Genomic DNA, 20370 nt, shown 5'->3' with positions numbered 1-20370 from the left:
TCTGCGGCGGGGCTGTGGCGACCCGCGACGCTTCACGGCGGAGGTGGAAGTGAGGAAGAGGGTGAGAAAGCGGCGGCGCGACAGCGCTGCGGAGGCCCCTGCTCCCGCCGCGCGGGCTGCTCCCCCGGCTTTGGGAAGGGGTATGGAAAGCCCCGAGCGGCCGCGGAGGGACCGTCGCGAAAAGGAGCTAGTAACATTACCTAGGTAGGGGCTGCTAAAAGGAGTCCTGAATAGAGTAGAAGTATGAAGTCCTCAGCGGTGGAAGTGGTCTGGCGTTAGTGCGTAAAAGGGAGTAGGAGAGGGACACTGGGAAGAGGAGTGCTTCGCTTCGTAAGAATGGCAGATCTACAGGGCCGATTGCGACTGAACTCTACTGACTCGGGTCTAAACGGGATCTTGGGAGACCTAGGTTATCAACAAAGGCTGATCGTGAGCTCTTAATTTCCGAGATAGCAGTGTATAAATCGAAATTGAGTACAAACACTGGCGTGAGAATGTATTGGCCAGAGGACATGTGTGTGTGTATGTATAAGAAAGTTAGAAAGATATGTTTATTGAGAAGAGAGACTGGAGGATCTTTAAAACTGGGCATCCGAAGTACTTCGCTGTTTCTTGTGCACAATAATGCACTCTAAACACAAGTTTGTGCAATATTCAGGTAAAACATTAAGTCGGATTTTTTAGTAACTTACTTATAATAGATTCTGCGAAACTCAATGGTATTTTACTTTATACTTCTTGACCCTGTAAAGTATTGCTAAATAGTGTAAATGCATATATAAAAGCAGAACGTTTATCCAACCATTACTTAATGGAAAAAAATACTTCTGGTGTAAATTAAATACTTGGGACTGCGAATATTCCGAGCCTCAATTCTTGTTTGATATGATAGGCTTAGCATTCTAGCATAATGACAGTCTGTTACGTTTTACAGAGTTGGTGTGTATAGTAGCTGGTCTGTGGAGTTGATACTGCTGCAAACCGTGTAGCAGTTTGTTTGCCTTTATCTCACGTTGGTCTCTGTGGTATTTCTTGTTTGTGTGTCTTGTGACTTTAAGGGCCCCCCCCCCCCCTTATTATTTAAGAAATAGATTGCTTTGTTTTGTAAATTATTATATGTATGTTTTGAAACACCTTGTAGTAGGTTTGGTCCCAAGCTTGCATAGTTCATTTATGGGGCATTTAGCTTTCATGTGTTTTTTTGCTTATTTCTAAAGTTGCTTTTAGGTTAAATTACCTTTCTGGAATTGTATTATCTGTTTAAAAAGGACAGCTAGTATTTGTTTATATGAGAAAAAGATGAGCAATGTGATTAAAAATAAATGTTTAGAAATTCCAGTTGCATGCTGTAATTGTTAGGGTTTGTACAAAAGCACTTAAAAGAACCCCATCCTTGAGGAGCTTGTGATAATCTTGTCCTAAATTAGACAGATTTAGTGCTGACCAAGCCAGTTTTGCATGACTTTTCAAGAGTGGTTAAGTCGTGTTAAAGCATATCTGCCAAAGTGTACATACTTAAGATAGATTAGATTTGTAATTGTAGTTTGATCTACTCTCTTCCCATAGCTCTCATCAGAAATGTAAATCTAAACCATTAAATTTGCTTTAATAAAACTTGGCTGGGTTAGCTGAAGAATGTGTTTTGTAATATAGTGTCATCATTCAGAAGAGAATAAACCAGTATTTCTAGGCCACCTGGAACCAAAAATCTTAAGCTTCATCTGGAAGCTGATAACAGCCATATTAGACTGTAAAACAGTTCACTCTGCACATGAACAAATTGCTCAACTCTAGAGTATTCAAGTTTCTGAATAAATGAAGGTTTAGGTCATGTGAATGTGTATGAGAGCATATATGTGACAGTTGTGGTTAATCATGGCCAGGTCTGTATGTGAAAGAAGCGGATCTTCCTTCTGAACTGTCTGTAGCTGTAAATATGTTCATCGGCTAATAGTTATCTCTCCTTCCGGTGGTGAGTCCAGAAGTCAAACCAGAACTGTTTACCATGGATCTGTTTACCATGGATCTTTACCACAAATGTCAAATTTTCTGCCAGAAAAAGGGGGAGGGAGCCTTAAAGGATGACTGGATGCTTACGGTTGCTCTGTTCTGTAACTGGCTTCATGTGACTGTTACCTGGGTTGAGTGCAGGGAGGCTTATTGTTGTTAATTTCCTAACTGAAATCACTGAAATTGTTGTGACATAAAGTGCAAAAGTAGACACAGAATCTGTTCTTGAATAACTACAGATTTGCCTAACAGTAGGACTTCAGTGGGCTTAACTGAAGCTTGAGATTAATGTCACAAAGTTTTACATGTGCAATGTCTTCATTTATCTTAAATCTTCTGGGGTTTTAGACCAAAATAAGGTTTTTGGGTTGCTAACAGGATACTGATTATAGTCTTCAGTTACTGAGGGGCAATGTCCTATAGTTTTCTGATTGGCATTTTATTTACAAAGCTGTGATCCTTTCACTAGCAAAAGTTGCAGCCTCTGTCTCATGAGTTAGAGGAAGATAGCAACTGTTTAAATGTTGAGCATAACATTTTTATCCTAACCTGGAGTCTAATAATGGAAAATGATGCATCCTTTCACGAGCTGTTAAAGAGTATTATTATTTAAATAAGTGAAAAGTCCCGTCTATATCAGACTCCAAATATTAACCAAGCTATACAATTACTTGAGGGTTTTATATATTATTGGTGCATATGGTTTTTTTTCTTGTTTGCCAGCTTTCCAGAGCTAGTGTTTGGAACCAAAACCCACCTACTCTTGTAAAGTTTCAAGTTAAATTAACTTGGAATATCCTTTTAGTTCATACTTCTAATTCATACTTAATTTTTTAAACATCATTAAGTCCAACCAATTTAAGAATAGTGTGTTTGCAAGCCACAGTTAAGAGTAAAATTTTCTTGCTGTAAAGTGATTGCTGCCCTACCTGAGGGCAGTTGTAGAATAATCATGAGTGATCATGCTTGATCTTACATGTTGTGGCATTGAAAACGAGGTGTGATGTTTCATGCTAGTAATACACATATTTCAACACACTGATTTAGAGGGATGGATTTTTTAACGTGGGTAAACTGTGTAAGAACAACCATAATGGGTCAGAAAAGGCTTTGTTCCCTGCCAACAGTAGGGAATCCTTAGTCATGGAAGTATAAGAAAAAGAAAATTACATACTGTGTATCTGGTATAATGCATCAGTTTTCACTTATCAGCTGTTGGACCGTTGAGAGTTGCATTTGGAATCATTATAATCAATAGATATTAACAAAATAGCTTTCAGTAATTTAAGAATTAGTTAAACTTTTGGCATTTCTGGCATTTTCAACCATCTATGATAGTGTTTTCCATAGTCTAATGGCACATGAAAGAGAAAACTTCCCTTCCATTTGGACTTTTACACAATATTAGTTTGGTGAAAGCCTCAAACATAGGCAGAAAAAAGTTAAATTCTTGTGAAGACTTGGAGCATTTCCTATAGTTCAGGTGTGGGAGCGGGAACAGGAAGGGTTACATTTTTATCAAGTTTTTATGAAGTTATTTTTTTAGTCAATTAAGTGACATGCTGCCTCCATGCTTTGAGGTTTAGGGCATGTGTGCCAAAACAACCCTGTGCATAGTGTGTCACAACAGAAAAATTCCTCTTGTCAAAACCCACTTCTGGCTACTTTCCTCATACCTATCTCCCTGTTAACTCACCACCCTTAAGAGTAAGGGAGTGCATACTGAATTAACTGTGCTGAAGGTATGAGCCCACCACAAGCTGTCTCCTTCATAATATTTCTTCTGTAATGTGGTGTGCAGGCATCTGAGCATGCTTGCAGGGAGAAGGTTGTGATGTTCTGAAGAGAGATGGCAATTGAAGTGTCTTATTCTGTTAGTGGTGGTCTCATTTTAGTTGTCATGCTTCTCATGGGTGCCTTAAGACTGGTTTCTGTGTATGTATGCTACATATGAAGTAAGTCTGATAGGATTGTGTCAGTGCTGCATACAGAGATTGAACTACATATTTGTAATAATTCACATTGCATAGGAACAGAGTCCTCTTGCTAGTAGAATATATAGCTTGGCTTCTGATTAACACAGTATATTTCTGTGTTAATCAACAGGTAATAATTGATGTTAACCGATAGGGAAAGTTGCAATGTTTTCCTTGGATGCTATAGTAGTGTAATATGTATTAAAATATAGTATAGCAGTAACATTTAAGTCAGTCAAAATCTGTAGAAAGATTTGCTCACAGCGCTTCAATATGAAATTGGTGGAGCTACTTGGGCATAAAATTACATACATGAATCCTGTTAGGCTCAACAGTGTTAGTTTCTTGCTAGCTAGCTATGTAAGGGTGTGTATTTACGCTGACAAAAAATAAGTTTGGTTTCAAGATGTGATGGTTGCCTTTTTGTTTGCAAGTCATAAAGCCAGTTTAGCTCATTTAAAAAAACCCAAAATAATAAAAAACTTAAATTGACAAGGCAAGTTTACATGGATTTACCATACTCTTGGTGTTAGAAGATTGTTATCTTCCAGGTGTTTTATTTTCACTTCCTCTCACCCTTTAGTATTTTGCTATATGTGAACCACTGCACCTTTTCTGGAGGAAGGATGTAGTCTGAGGAAATACCCCAAGAGACAAAGCTGGATAGAGTTCTAAGACTGCTGCTGCTCCAATACCTTTTCATTTTGATACTCTGGCAACTTAGTATTTTTGATTATGCAAAACTATGGTAAAAACTATTTTGTTCTAAAATCCTACTGTACTGGCCACCTTTAATATTAGAATTTTTACTTTAACGAGCTCAGATTATGTTAAATCCCAATCCAGGCTAGGAAAGAAGAAACCATAAAGATAGCTATCCCTCTGCAAAATATTAAAAGTAACATTCAACTTTTTACTCTATACTACTATCTGAAGGACCTAGTTGGGATAAACACTGCAAAAACATTGAGTAGCCCTTATACTAAACTGCTTGCTTAGGTCGCTGTACATGCAGTTCTGGTTCCTTGCTTTAGGAGGCAATTAGACTCAGGGATGGTTATTTTTGTTGCTTTGGTGTGAGGGAAAGGTTGAACTCCAGATCAGAGGAGTTTGCTTATCCCTCTCCAGCAGAGCTAATCTTCCTTGGACAAAATTGTCTTTATGTTTTGCTGAGAGTTGCACCAAAACCAGTTTGGTTTGGGGCAGTGGAGAGGTAGAAAAAAAACCCCCAAACTCTTAGTAGCAACTCTTGATGTGTTCTATTGTGAAACCATTGATGACCTTATTAGTGTCTTGATATAGTTGGATAGACAGCTGAGTGTCTTAAAGATTGATTCTAATTTTTGTTATTGAAAATACTACCTTCTGATGTTTTTATAATTTTATGATGAGGAGAAAGACAAATTCTTGTTGACATACAGTAAAATCCCTTTATGTCTTAGAAGGTGTCAGTAGATGAAAGTTAGGGTGTTCACTTTCTTTTTTGATTGGTTTAGAATGGAGAAAAGTAATTGCCAGGTTTTAAAACTGTTCTTATATGTGTCTTGTGATGTTGGTATTAGTAGTAAAATACTTATCCATGCAGCATAGCTCTGACTTAAAAAGTACTTTCCAAGCAGATTTCTTCTATAGTTAATCAGCTTTTCATTTCTGTGTAAAGGTGAGATGTGATCCTCTAGTTTACTACCCCTTTTGATGGTATTGCTACTGCTTAGTTCCTTCACTTTAGCTAGAAATTAAAATACTTCAGTAACTTACTGATCACACTCTGGCTGGTTTTTGTGCACCTTTGTAGACAAAATGGCCACTAGAGCAACCATGTCAGTGTGGGACAAAGAGAACCAATATAAAATCAACTTTGGTTATACTTACCAAGACAGCAGGTCAAATGATGGAATGAAGAACCAAGTTAATTTACTAGTTCTCCAATAAATAGAGTATAGGATGGCTAGAAAGTGAAGTTGGATCTGAAGTTAAGACTGAAATAGAAAGATGTGATGAATAAAAAGCAACTGAATGTAATATACATAACCGATTGAAAATGTTGTTAAGTTACTGTGTGTTACTTTGAGTTAATTTCTGCAAATTCTTCAGCTTCATATAACTTTTTCTGTAGAGGAAGAAAAGACAGATTTATTTTAGAACAGAATACTGAAATTCATTTAACAATCTATGCCTTTTTACAGTGCCTACATTTTATAGTACCATTCAGAGCAGACTTTCAGATGCACAGAAATAGAAAAATTGATGAAATTAATCTCAAGTTTATATAAGTATGAACAAAATAATTGTAGCCACTTAATACTATTTTTCATTGTAGTGTGGAGTTGACCTCTTTATCCCTGAATTAATGCTTCTCAAAAAGATCTGTAATACTTGACTGATAAGCTCTGTTTATGCAGTACTAGAAGAAGTAACAGTTACAGAAGATGGTTGGTGCAGCCTGAGAAATGACTCAGTATCACTTTATACACCTCTACAGAAAACTCTGCTTTTCTTGACTAATGGTTTTATGGCTGCAAATACGTGCCTAATGATGTCTCCAAATTGTTGATGCATCTGAAAATGGAGGGAATACTAATTCTGGTAAAATAAAGCAAAATACGATATGTTTTCTCAGCATAACCTGTAGTACTGTACAAGGCAAACAAAAACCTCTTAAAAGGCTAGAGCAAAGACAGTCATGAGGGATAGTTAAATCTGCTGCAAACTGATGTTCAGTAGAATGTGATTGTAATTTTTTTTTCTTCTCTGGTTTCAATTATTGTTTAGTTTTTGCTTACAAAACTTTAGCTCCTGGAGATATATCTCTTCAGATTTTTTTTGTTTAATTTTATATTCACCAAGTGTTGGCAGTATTATGGTGAGGAAAAGTCTTGGAAAGGGTAGTGAACGTGAAGTGTTGCTAGCCATATGCAGAGGTAGTGATTATACGTAGTGCAAAGGGAAAAGCATCATAAGCTTCATCGCTATGCAATCTGAAAACCGTTGGAATTCAGCTAGGTACATACAAATAGATTTAATGTCTTGGTATGTTGCACACTATGCAGGCCTACTTAGGAAGATGGTTATGCCCCAGTGAGTTGACTTAATTTGACAGAGATCATATGAAACTTACACCAGCGTTTTGGTTCATGAAAATTGTCATGCCACAGAATTAATAATTTTTATTTAAATCTTGATTCAGACCTTGGATCTATTGAGAAATACTTTGTTTTAGGTAATTTTTAATGTTCTAGTTTCTATCTGTATTAGCAATTTTTTTTGTGATTTGCAAGTGCAGAATATGAAGTATGTAAAGTTCATGTAGCCCTTGATTCACAGGACTGACTTAACCAGTCTTTGTTGGTGTTCCTGTTGCTATAATGTCCAGGAAGTCTTAACTTTAGCGAAAACTGCTTTCCTGCTTCCCCTTACCCTCAGAAAACTCTCAGAATAATCAACATGTGAGTGGTAGCATAAGTGATGTTTCAGTAAGGAATAGAAAAGGTATCTTTCTGCTTGATTTTTAACTGAAGCTTGTAAGATCAAATTATTTGTTTATGTCTGAGCAGTTGATAATGGCAAAGAATGTGCTGCCTATTTAGTTGTTGGGTTTTTTCAACAACTTTTTTTTTTTTATTTAATGCTGTTGGTCTAGGTAGTATATTTTAAAACTTTTCATTGAATGTGGGGTGTGTTTGTGTTTTGTTTGTTTGTTCCCCGCCCCCCTTCCCAATTTTGCAGTGCGCTCCTTTGGTACAGAAGATAGACCAACTGATAGACCTATACCACCTCGTGATGAAGTCTTTGAGTATATTATTTTCCGTGGCAGTGACATTAAAGACCTAACTGTCTGTGAGCCACCAAAGCCTCAGTGTTCTTTGCCACAGGACCCTGCTATTGTTCAGGTAGGTAAAAACATTTTTTTACATGTTTGTTGCTGAAGGTATAACCTGGTATCTTTAAGTGCTCTCTAGCTGAGTGTTTAAAAATTAATATCTTTGTTGCTGTAAAGTTCACAACCCAATGTAAAAAAACTCTGGAAAGATTTTTGTCTTTTGAATCATGTCTTTAACTCTGAAAATCAAGGTTGAAATCTAACTCTAGCACAATGCACTGGATACCAAAGCTGCCTGCTTTTCAAAAACAACAAATGACTTTTAGTAGACCTTGATGCCTTTTTTGAAAGGTACTTGGCTTAGGAGGACACATATGCAAGACTTCTTGGAAAGATCAGACTTGGTATAAGTCAAATGGAGTAGATACTGAAACCTTGCCAAATCATTAGTGGTTGGTTTGTTTGGTTTTGCTTGCTTTTGGATTTTAATGTTCAACTTTTTTTGCTGACTATGACTTTAAAAGCATTTAATCTAGCTATTTGTTTTTTAAAAAGCTTCATACTAAAGGGCAGTTATTTTAAAAGGGAATACTTGGTTGCTGAAGGGAAGGCAACTTACAACTTGAAGGCTTCAAGCTTAGTTAATCTATTATTTTGTAGTAAATGGACTGACAGAGATAGTTATTTTTGAAATTTGTCGGCTTGTTCATTGTGCTTATGGGGTGTCTTAAAATCATCCCTGAGAGCAAGATATAAGTTCTTGGTTCAAATGGAACTTGATAATTCCATGTAAGTGTTTACATTTAAAATTCTTGCTACTTCCATACAAACTACACTTGCAATCCTCTAAAATCTTTTGCTAAATTTGATGCAACTACTTCTGTCAGTGGTAGTTGAGAGCTGTGAAACTGTATTACTGGTAGGCCCAATAATAGTAATAACCCCACCCTTCTCCAGTATGTTTGGGTCTTTCATTGTTCATGTGGTTTTTGAAACTTCAGGGAAGAAGATGTGACACTTCACAAGTTTGCCAACAAAAACTTATGCACGTGTTTGACAAGAAAGTCCAGTATCTGAGGTTCTAGGGAAGAGATTGCAAAATGTTACGGTATTGTTTTCACAAGTTTGTGATATTGGAAGGATAAAAGTGCTTTCTGAACTGTATATATACTTGTGAAAATGTTTTATGCTAACTGTTTATAATTTTTGTGCTGTCTTTGCTTGTGTGTTAAAGCAGTTAAATTCTTGATATTTACAGAAACAACTTTATGAATGTTAAGGTCTTCTATTTGTATTAACCACAGTGATGGTGGTAGGGTAAATTTAACAAATAGTTTTAGAGTTTCTGCATTTTTTGCCTTGCAGAACTATTTCCTACTTCTTGTGCAAACATGAATTTCTGCAAGTGTGTTTTTTCTTTAGTCTTCACTAGGATCTTCAACTACATCTTCATTCCAGTCTGTGGGGTCCTATGGTCCTTTTGGCAGAATGCCTGCATACAGTCAGTTTAGTCCAAGCCCACTGGTGGGGCAGCAGTTTGGTGCCGTTGGAGTTGGTATGTTCATTTTTATTATTTGGCATTTTCCTATAAGTGAATTTGCAGGTGTGTGCATAGACAGTAATCTGTGCTTATAATTTCATCAACATCTTATCCTAAGGTCAGATCCAGTCTTTAATTTGTATCAGTCCCACAGTCTAGCTCAAAACTAGAGTTTTTCATAGCCTTTGCAGCTAAAATCAAAGCAATTATGATTGAAAACTAAACACCCTATCTCAGAGGGACAAGTGGGGAAAGGTTCCTGTATTCATGAATACGTTCTTTTTCTTATGTATTTGTTACATTCATCATGTATTCATTGTATTTCACAAGTGGTAGAGGCGGCTTGTCCACAAAAGGCCTATAGCTGTGCTGCAGAAATCTGGTATCCCAGGTTGACCAGGTGGTGTGTTCCTTAACCAAAGGGTTTGGATTATACAGCAATCCATGTGCCAGCACAGTCCTTCAGCTATTCATGAGACCTTACCTTGGCATGAAGTACATGCTGGAAGTGTTTGAGAGCTGCATGGGTTAGTCCCTCCTTTATACTGCAGATGCTCTCTAAGACTCACCCACCAACTTTCATTCCTCCATTAAAGTTATTTATTTCACCTATTAGTTTTTCACATAGGAGCTTACATTCTTGCAACTGTTATGGTGACAGCGTTACTCTTGGTACTGAGAATGTTAGCTGTGTGAAAGGAAGGCTGTAGAATTGGCCATAACTTGATAACAGTTAAGATGTGACAGTCATGGTTTTGTTTAAAAGATGCTAAGTGGAAATGCATACCAATGACAGTTGTTTGTTACCCTGTAAGATGCTTTCATAGCTATGCTATGTTAATACTTGCAAAACTGAAGTTAGCACTGCTTTTTTTTTTTTTTAGATAAAAAGCATGAAGGTATTACAGTCTTACCAACTTACTACAAATATGTATTTGTAAGTTTAATGTAATGTACATTACATTAAACTTAGAGTGTATAAGAAGAGCAGACTTATGTGTATTCTAGAATAATTGCCTAATACGGCTTCACTAATCATTTAATGCTAATTAAAAAAAAAAGTCTAAACCGAGTTTTACAGCTATATTATTTCTTTCAAAGCAGGAGGTTCTTTAACATCTTTTGGAACCGACTCTTCAGCCAGTGCTAGTATGTCCCAAAGCACTGCAGTTGGTTCTGCATTTACAACAGATGCAAGATCACTAAAAACACAGATGTCTCAAGGTAAATCTCTTAAGTCTTTGATCTTTTTTTTTTTTTGACCAATCATGCCCCTGTGATATAGGTGGTTGCCAGAAATGCTAACCAAATAGCTGAATTCTGTCATGAAAACACTTGGTATTAAAACCAGAAAGCGCTGAGAGTCTTTGTACTTGCTCTCTTAAGTGTGTTTGCCTACATTTTGGCATGCTGCACAGGTAACTGTTAGTGGCACATTTGTTGTTATCCTTATGGCACCTATATTGAGGACTAGGACTGACTTCAGTTGAATAATGTTAGCAAATAGGTGCATGTAGAAATTCAATATCTAGTTTTATTGATAGCATGAGAAAACTCAAGATACTTCATGCTGATTGGATTGTGAAGTCCTTCAGCGTACAATTTTTAAATCTTTATTCCCAAGGGTGGTGTGTTTTTTTTTTGTTAATGTATATTTATACAAATAACAACAGCAGACATGACTGCCTGTAGAGGTAGTGACGTAACAGTTAAGTAAGCTTAAAAGTAATAGAAACTGTATAGGTAGTTTGTGTAATACTGGAAAAAGAAAGTAGAAGCAAAAAGGAAGTTCTTGATGCTTTTTGAGTGGCAGAGAAAAAAGAAACTAAATGTTGAGCACCTTCACCCTCACTTTTCATGCAAATGTGTTAAGATTGCTCCTCAAAATCCAAAAGACGTTACTTCCTGTGCTTCCACTCTTCACCACAAGTAAAATTGTGTGGTAAGATATATTCCTAATGCTGTTTTTAAGTTTATGCAGTCATGTTAAAAGGCAAAACACTTATAGCAAACAGGTTTTTCCTAATTTCTAGTTAAGACTTGTATACCAATGTGGAGTGCTTTCTAGGATTAGCTGAGTGGATTACCAAAAATAGGTTTTATTTTGTCACATTAATTGAAAGAGGCAGGGGGAGTATACTGAGCATTTACTGTTTCTCTATTGAAAGAGTAACTTGGTTTTCTGGAGGTGAATTAAAAACCTGTAAGATTCTTGGACTTAATGTATAACACATGCTCCAGATGAACATACATTCTGCCACAGTTTCTTGGGGGGCACTAATGAGATTTCCTCTGTGTGTTTGCTTTAAAAAAAAATTTGTCATCTTTGTAGAGTGTGTGGTGTTGTGTTTTGTTTTGGTTTTTTTTTATTATTTGATGTTTTTCTTCTTTTGTTTAGCTTTTTTATGGGATATGACATTATTCTTTTTTTTCTACTTACTGGCACTTGATTCTTATTCTAATTTCTTAGCAGATCTACCTATATGGTGTGGTAAACTTGTCTGGCCGGAGCAAAATTCTAAAACATGCTTCTGGCTCCAGTCACTCATGCTGCAAATTGAAATGTGTGAACAGCACTGTGTGGGGAAGCGTTCATAGCTCCTTCATGTGCGTTATGCCTGCCATTAGCCATCACTGTTCATTTATGTTGTGGTGATCATACAACAGAGTGTGCTAGATGAAATGAAATACCAGTATTGTAACTGTATATCTGCCTTTGGGAGCAGTCACGTTCCACTTGTCTTTCCAGGGAGGCAGAAAGAGTATTTTTACCTCCAATCAAAAAATTTCATTCCACAGCTAAATGCACATGATGGATGGGTTGGTAGGGATTAATTGTCCTACCCATTTTTTTCTTTTAGACTAGGGGAAGGGGAATTGCTAAATATCCTTCATTCTGGATTAGTGGATCTGAGGGTGCAGAAATATTTATTTCTTCTTTGGACACAGCTGTCTTGACTGGTAAGGCAGATAAACCTGTCAGTCTAGATTGGTTGAGACCAGTAACTCAAATTTGTGGATGAGAAATAACTCTCTGGGTTTTGTTTTTTGGTTTTTTTCCCCAGGTCGTTCAAGCCCTCAGATAGATCATTTGAGAAGGAGCCCCACTATGGAACAAGCGGTACAAACACCTTCAGCCCACTTGCCTACTCCAGCACCAGTTGGGAGGAGGAGCCCTGTACCAGCCAGACCTTTGGTGTCTGCTAGCCAGAAGTCATTAGAGAATCAAGAGCATAGACGAGGTAGCTTTGGATAATTTTCATATGACTTGTTGTCTTCCATACACATATGAAGTGCTCTTTTTAAGGGTAACATGTAGGAATTTTCGTGCTGTCCGTTACTGGTAGACTGGCTGGCAGAGACCTGGATTATATATATTTCTTTTTAAAGTCAAGCATATATTCTAAATTTTCTTTAATTTTATGAAGTTAAACTTGTGGTTTACTTTTATAGGTTTGGATTTTTTTGAAATCTGAACAATATATATACAAAAGTATGATCAAAAATACCTAATTGGATAAACAAATCATTTTTTTATTTCCAACTTTAGCTGAAGCACACAAGGTTTCAAGATCAGAAAATGAACTCAGAAATGAAAACAAACGACAAATTGGTAAATCTTGTTTTGAGAAATAGCTATCATTGTTTTCAGACTTGATTAATTTTTTTTAAAGTCTGCTAAAATACAACGTAGTGTATAGTTTGTGAAGTGCTAGGACTTTGTTTCTAACATCCAGAAATCTTGCAGTTCAGAATACAGTAATAAAGAATTCATGTATTTAGAATGCTTTCACATAATTGTTTCTAGTGGGTAACAATAACTTTGTATCGAGTCAGAATAATACAAGCACAAAAAGTCAGCATTAGAGAGAAAATCTCTTCTGCTTGCTCTATATTAAGCAATTTGAATAAAAATGCAAAACCAAGCAGTATTCATGGATTTATAGACACAATAGCAGGAAATAAAATCCGTTATCTTTCTACAAAAATATTTGACTGAAAAGCCACTAACATTTTAATAACTTCTAGAAAGTCTTAGTACGCAGGTTTAGTACTATTATGCTTTCTGTGTCACTGCTGTAATTGATGTAAGTGAATTTACAAATTACAAGCTGCTCCGACAGGACTTCTAACAACAGAAGTGCAGGAAGAGGATGCATGAAGTCCCAAGCTGTTACCCCAGGAATTAAAAAACCCCACCCAAAAAAACAACCACCTCCACCACCCACAAAGAAAAACCAATGCACAAAACAAAACCAAACAGAATTTCCCTCTTTTCAGTTCCAGGAGGACCTTCAGCACGGAGAGGCCGTGGAGGTCACAGAGGGGGCCGAGGAAGATTTGGTATTAGGAGGGATGGTCCAATGAAGTTTGAGAAGGACTTTGACTTTGAAAGTGCGAATGCACAGTTCAACAAGGAGGAAATTGATAGAGAATTTCACAATAAACTTAAACTAAAAGGTAAACCAATCTTTGCTTTAGATTTGAGCATGGAAAAACTGTGTATTGCTGTTTTAACCCCACCTTGGAGAACAACTTTTAAAAGGCATATCCTACTAAGTTTTGTTTGCAGTCATTAAAAAGAACAAATCAAATAAAAAAAAATCAAGGAACAAGTAAACTGGGATTATTTATTAAATGCTTGGGTCAGTATTTGAGTTTTGAAGGAACTTTAACTAGTAAATATTATACATCATGTTCTAACAAGTCTGATGGTTAAAAATGCGGATCACTTGAGCAGAAGTTCCAGTAGTGTGAATTTACTTTGGAGTTCTGGAAAAGATGCCATGAAAGAAAACCTGTGGTTTATGTTTTCAATTAATAGACCAAAAGCAATCACATGAGTTTGGGATCAGAACTTTGCTGGAGGATGCACGAGATCTTCAATTTATGAAAGCATTTCTTTGCTTTTACCCTTTTCGAAAGAAACACAGGAGTAGTTCAAATCCATACTGCCAGCACTTTTTGTTTTCTAGCAGGCTTCTGTTTCAATTACCTCATTCTCTTGTGACCAGCCACCTGTTCATTGCACTGCTGCTACTATTTTTGGACAAATTGTTACAGGTTAAAGTAGGGATTTTGCTATTTCAGTAAATGATTGGCTAGAAGCAGGGAAACAAAAGGTAGGAATAAATGGTCAGATTTCAGTGTAGAGAAAAAACACCAGTAGAGTCCCATAGGATTTGTTCTCTGGTGCTTGCCCCTTTTTCTGGATCATTTTTTTTAAATGAGTTGACAGTTTGCTGTTAATACTATTTTTTTCTGAGTAATAGAGAAGAAAGGGAAAGCTAACAATAAAGAGCTATGGAAATATTTTATGAGATGAGAGTGGTTATTTTTGTGTGTGTTGTGGAAAGGTTGAGCCGGTTAACTGAAGTTTATGCACCGCATCATGCGATTTAAGCATTTAGGAATGAGACTTTAAGATCATAATAGCTAGTTCTGCTGAACCATCAGCTTTTTTTTTCAGTACCAGTCAAAACAGTAAGTTGAACTGCAGGCACTGCTAGACAAATATATCATAAAGTCAGTTTGTGGCATAATATCTTGAATACTGGACCTGTGCCTTGAAGGAGGTAACAGCAAAGTTAAAGATGGAGAAGGGTAACAGGGATGAGCAAAAACATGGTATGGCTTTTACATGAGGAATGACTGAGTGAGGCTTTTAAGTCTGTAGAGGAAGTAGCTAGGAGGTTCCAAGGTAGATGGCTGTCAAATCCATTCTGCCACAGGTTTTTTGTTAATTAAACCCACAAAGACTACAGAGGATATCAAACCTCCAGACAGCAACAGCAAAACATCCCAATTTATGTGTCAAATTATTTGACTTCCATGTTAAATTTTGGAGGGTGTTTTGTATTTTTGTATATTTCAGTACAGTTTGTGCCTGTCTGGGAGTAAGTTAACAGTGCCATCGTGTTTAGTATGATGTTCTGGAAGGCTTTTGTTTACTTTTATTTTCCAGAAGATAAACTTGAGAAACCAGAGAAGCCTGTGAATGGAGAAGACAAAGGTGACTCAGGTGTTGATACCCAAAATAGTGAAGGGAATGCGGATGAGGAAGATCCACTTGGACCCAACTGCTACTATGACAAAACCAAATCTTTCTTTGATAACATCTCCTGTGATGACAATAGGTATGGCCTGTAAGGGAAAGTTTGTTAGTCTACTTAATGCATGTTTATGTCATAAGGTAGTGTAAGCACTACTCATTACAATCATCTCTGAATCAAAAGTGAGTGAGGATTACGGCCACATGCAGGGGGGACGACAGGAGTATGATGCACAAAATTTCTTTGTGGGCAAGTGCAATACATCAGTAGGAAGACAGTTTAAAATGCTGTTCTAGAACAGTGCTTCTAGAACTGAGTGTACATACTCCAGATCCTCCTTTTGAGATTTACTGAAGTATTTTGTTTTGTTAGTAAATTACCACTTTAGTTAAATCAGTTATGACTGTGCTTTGGTAATGGTTTTTAAGGAGATTACGTAACCATCTTGGCCATTAGTGGTGTTTGAATGGGAAAATAGCATTTCAGGAAAATTAAAGCTTATCTTTTGCTGTTGCCTTTTTATTAGACAAGATGTTGTGTATTGCTGACCTATTTTGAATTACGGAGTGAGGGGGAGATTGTTTTGTTGTACTGATGGCCAGAGAAAATAACATCTGTAGCTGCAAAATCTTATTTTCTGTTTCTTGTTTTAAATTGCAGGCAGCTTTTATTTATTATATGATGCTGTGTGCAGAGGATGCAGACTGTGTCATTCTCTATGGGAAACTCTTACAACATTATTAATGTATAATTAATGATATTGTAATGTATCCCTTTTCATTGAGTTAAATGAATTGTGGCAGACATCTAGATTCTTGCAAAAGGGATAATTTGGAGATTTACAATGTGATTAATGTATCATTTTTTGTTTCATGGGCTTTCTGGCAATTCTAACTAAGCCAGCCAATCTTCCTTCTGAAGTGTGTTTTAAAACAATCCTTGTTCCTTTTGTATGGCAGAGAACGGCGACCCACCTGGGCTGAGGAAAGAAGATTAAATGCGGAAACCTTCGGAATACCACTGCGTCCCAGTCGTGGCCGTGGAGGGTACAGAGGCAGAGGGGGGATTGGCTTCCGAGGTGGAAGAGGACGAGGAAGTGTAAGAGGTGGCTTCACTGCCCCCCGAGGATTTCGTGGTGGATTCAGAGGAGGTCGTGGAGGCAGGGAGTTTGCTGACTTTGAATATAGGGTAACATATATTTAATCTTACTATCACGTGATCCACTGTTCTTGGAAACTAGTGGTAAAAAAAAGTCCTGCTTTTGGATTTGATGTTGAGCTAGAATTTCTTGAATAGTGTTTTGCAGATACTGTGAGCTACTTAATTGAAAGTCCATTAATGCTGAAATTTTTGTCACATAGCATCATTTTACTGTTAGCAGCAACCAAAACTAAAAGCTGCCTTTCTTCACATGCCCTAAATATTTGTTCTATAGCTAGAACTGGGGGGGTGGGGTGAAAGTTGTGCAGATTCAGTACAAGTGTTAGGAACATGAATTGCAAGCATTTTTCTAAGCAATATTGTAAAATACAAATATTGAGAAGGAGTAACTTAACCTGCTTCTAGTGTGCAACAAACCTTGTTGAATGAGTTGGGACAAAGCCTAGAGACTTTCAAGATCCTATGTAACCCCTAAAATACAGTAATTGAAGTTACTGAAGTGTAGCGATGACCTTTTGCAAAGAGGAAGATAAAAATATTTTAGTTATGAAAGGTCCTGTTACACTTTTTTTTTTTGTAAAAATACAACTTTACAGAATTATATTCAATATTTGGTGGTAAAGCTAAGGCAGGATTGACTTTTTTCAGCTAGTCATTCAGTGGAAAAGAACTGTGGGAGATAAGGCATAAGAACTTGAAAAGAAAAGATCTGTGTCTATCCTATAGCGAAACCATTTTTAAAAGACTAAAAGAAGTACTACTGCTTTATTTTTAGTTAAGTATAAATGAAGCTTACAGTTTCTTCAAGAGTTATGCAGAAGCCACCACATAAGTCTAAGTGAAGTAACCTGATCTACAAACATACTTTCATCATCACATAAGCATAGAAATAGTAATTTGTTCTGCAAGAGCTATGATGGCTAAAGAGCAGAATCTTCCTTTACAGTATAACTATGCAATTTGTTGCTTTTGCAACACTATTAAGACACCCATTTCTCTGTTTCCTGTTGAAGATCTTACGTCTTCTTCCTACCAGCCATTCAGAGGAAGGGCAAAGCTATTTGTCAGCCCCAGCTAGTAAAGTGATGTATTCTGTGCCAGTGGTATCTAAGGTGCACTGTCGTCGTCTTGGAAATCATGTGAATTCTCCTTTTTACAAAAGCTCATTGATTGTACAGATTATGTAAATCAGCAGAGCTCAATTGCTTGCAAAACTAAAATCTTTCAATAATTTCAGTAAAAGCCTTTTTTCTGGACACTTAGTGTGTATATGCAACTTGAATGTTAGCTTGTTAAGGAACAGAAATAATACTGTCATACTGTTTAGAACCAGTAACAATAATTAACCAGATTGGTGCAAGTAAATGTAGGCTTTTACAATTCTGACTGGGACAGAAGAACTCCCTCTGATAGTTTACTGCATGCGCAGTTAAAAGTTTTGCAAAACAAAATCTTTGTTTTCTGGTTGAAGATTTTTTTTTAATTAAAAAAAAAAGAGGTGGGCCTTTTTTCATCACAGAAGATTTCTGACTGTCCCTCAGATATTCCTTCATTAGTTTTCTTTAACTCGCAGGACTAGTAATTCCAACCTCTGGTAGCTGAGCATGAATTGGAATGAGGGGTTGAAGATCAAAGATTTGAATTTCTGAATGGAAGAATTTCACAGCCTTCCAGAAAAGTAGGAGGTGACCAAGGATTTGTGCCACACATCTGGTCAAAGTGGCGAGCTGCTTCAGCGTGTGCCAGAGCATGTTCTGACCAGATGCTAATCTGATCAGATAGGGAGGTTGTCTTTCTGATTTCAGAAGATGGGAAGTAGCCATCACAGTGCATCTTCTCCCAGTGCTGTTGCCCACATTAATTTGTGATTTTTGTTTTGCAAAATTAATTTTAACATTCTACTGTTGTTCCCTCTAGAAAGACAACAAAGTTGCTGCATAGTCTACAAGAAAGCTGAAACCGAGTGAACGTCTAGATCTTCTTGATCCAGAGAATTAGTTTCAGTCTCTGCAAAGAATGAAGTTAATTTGCTGTATACTTGTCACCAGCACTGGGATTTAACTATTTAATTTCAAAGGGGTGTAATGCAGTTACTTTTGAAAAATGGCCATCTTTGAAAACAGTGAGCATTAAATATATTTGAGACAGAAGGATAAGTAATTTCTTATGTATAGTTAATTATAAAGCAGTACTTCGATGGAGTTTAAGTATTTTTTCATCACTGAAAGGATTTTTCTTATTACTAAACTGTATTTGATAATTGCTTCAAGTTGTAAGGACAATTGTATGCAGAAGGCCGTCGATACTGTGAGTGTTTTGATCCACTGAAGGTTGTTTTTTGGAAATCCTGTAATATCCCTTTTGAGATAGTTGTACTTTTATCAACTAGGGTGCTGGACATTAGAAAACTTGCTTTGTCAGTCTAATATGTACACACAGTAAATACTGTTTCTTAGGCAAAGGAAACTTTTTATATAGTTGTAAAATTCCATTATATCCCATTGCCAAAGAAACATTACAAACTTTGTATAGCTGTATAAAAAGCAACTAATTTTTTAAAGAATAAACATTTTTAAGTCGGCAAACATACTGTGTTATTGCAGAAGTTGATATGCTGAAGAACACTGAATTAGTTGGGGTTTTTTTCTTTAGCAGCTTTTTCAGGCTTAAGTGTTTGATTTTTATATTTGGACTATAATGAAGATTTGAAAATGTTCTTCCATTACACGAAACTGGATAAACTCTTCACTTCTCTTGCAAGAATTTGATTTTCTAGTTTCTGGCATATCACAGGATTTGACCAAATTAAGGAGATATTTTCAAATAAGGAGAAAATAAATTTTCATATGTCAAAATTTGCAATTAATTTTATGTAGTCATAAATATTAACTTTTTTTAATAATGGACCAGGCACATGAGTTAGCGATTCTCCTGGAGCGCCTGGGACAAAAGTATGTCTCCATTTGTCAATTCTTGAAATGTTAACTTTGTTGTAATACCTGTAGGAATAAGCAATTTAAAGAATTCTTAGTGTTTGAAGTTGTTTGCATTTTGATAGACCATAGCTTGGAGACATTAAGACTCTGGTTCTAAGACCGTGGAGTCACAACTGGCATAGTATGGACTTTCTGCCACTTCTGAATGACTAGTTACAAGTTTTTGATATGCTGAAATAGAAACCTGGTCATTTGTGTCTGTATATGTATATGAAGGCCACAGGAATAAAGGGATCCAAAGATTAAAACATTTTGATCTAATTTGCTGATTTATTTTTTTTACTTTATCTTCAAAATGTTCAGTGGTGATAAAGATGTGGAAAACTGCACTGTTGGAAAATTGGAATATTTAAAAGTGGTTGGTAGAATCTTAATTTTATAACTTTTGTATAGCACTACGAGGAAGTATTTTGTAATTGGTTTCCTTATTAAGGTCAAGTACTTGGCAACCGTAGAAGTTAGATAATATTGTTTAGTAATGTTTTCTGCATGTTAACGACAATGCCTTTTGGGATCCACGAATCATGATTCTGAACAACCGTTGGGGCTTTTGACCACAGAGACGAATGCTGTACTGTTGCAATAACTGTGTATACTGTACGAGGTGTCCCAGGCTTTATTTAAACGCGATGAGATGTAAATACCAATGATACCTGCTGCCGGGCTGGGGCTTTCGGTCTCTCCCCTGCGCGTGGCTTACCGGGGCTGCTCCCTGCCTGGGAGGCAGCGGCGTGGCATACGGCATACCTTCCGTGTACCTTGCTCCGCGGCAGTGAGGGGCGCGCGCTCTCTCTTTTTTTTTGACCCTTTCTTT

General features: G+C 36.7%; 1 protein-coding gene across 2 annotated transcripts in view; it reads left to right on the top strand.

Moving 5' to 3' along the window:
• The window catches only part of LSM14A (LSM14A, SCD6 homolog A (S. cerevisiae)), a 19927-nt gene extending 782 nt beyond the window's left edge, over window positions 1–19145 (top strand). The window contains exons 2-10 of one of the 2 annotated variants that reach the window (XM_010284797.1): window positions 7713–7876; window positions 9229–9361; window positions 10448–10570; window positions 12412–12588; window positions 12897–12959; window positions 13628–13807; window positions 15312–15483; window positions 16359–16587; window positions 18482–19145. In XM_010284797.1, coding sequence (XP_010283099.1) covers window positions 7713–7876; window positions 9229–9361; window positions 10448–10570; window positions 12412–12588; window positions 12897–12959; window positions 13628–13807; window positions 15312–15483; window positions 16359–16587; window positions 18482–18517 — 1277 coding nt within the window. In that variant the 3' untranslated portion in view covers window positions 18518–19145. Of the gene's footprint in view, window positions 1–7712; window positions 7877–9228; window positions 9362–10447; window positions 10571–12411; window positions 12589–12896; window positions 12960–13627; window positions 13808–15311; window positions 15484–16358; window positions 16588–18477 lie in introns of both variants that reach the window. The other variant, XM_010284798.1, reaches the window with a different exon arrangement.
• Window positions 19146–20370: the final 1225 nt, after the last annotated feature.

Source organism: Phaethon lepturus, unplaced genomic scaffold (genome assembly GCF_000687285.1).
Source record: "Phaethon lepturus isolate BGI_N335 unplaced genomic scaffold, ASM68728v1 scaffold264, whole genome shotgun sequence".
NCBI lineage: Eukaryota > Metazoa > Chordata > Aves > Phaethontiformes > Phaethontidae > Phaethon > Phaethon lepturus.
The sequence above is the reverse complement of the archived record's forward strand: the minus strand, read 5'-3'. Positions and strand labels throughout refer to the sequence as shown.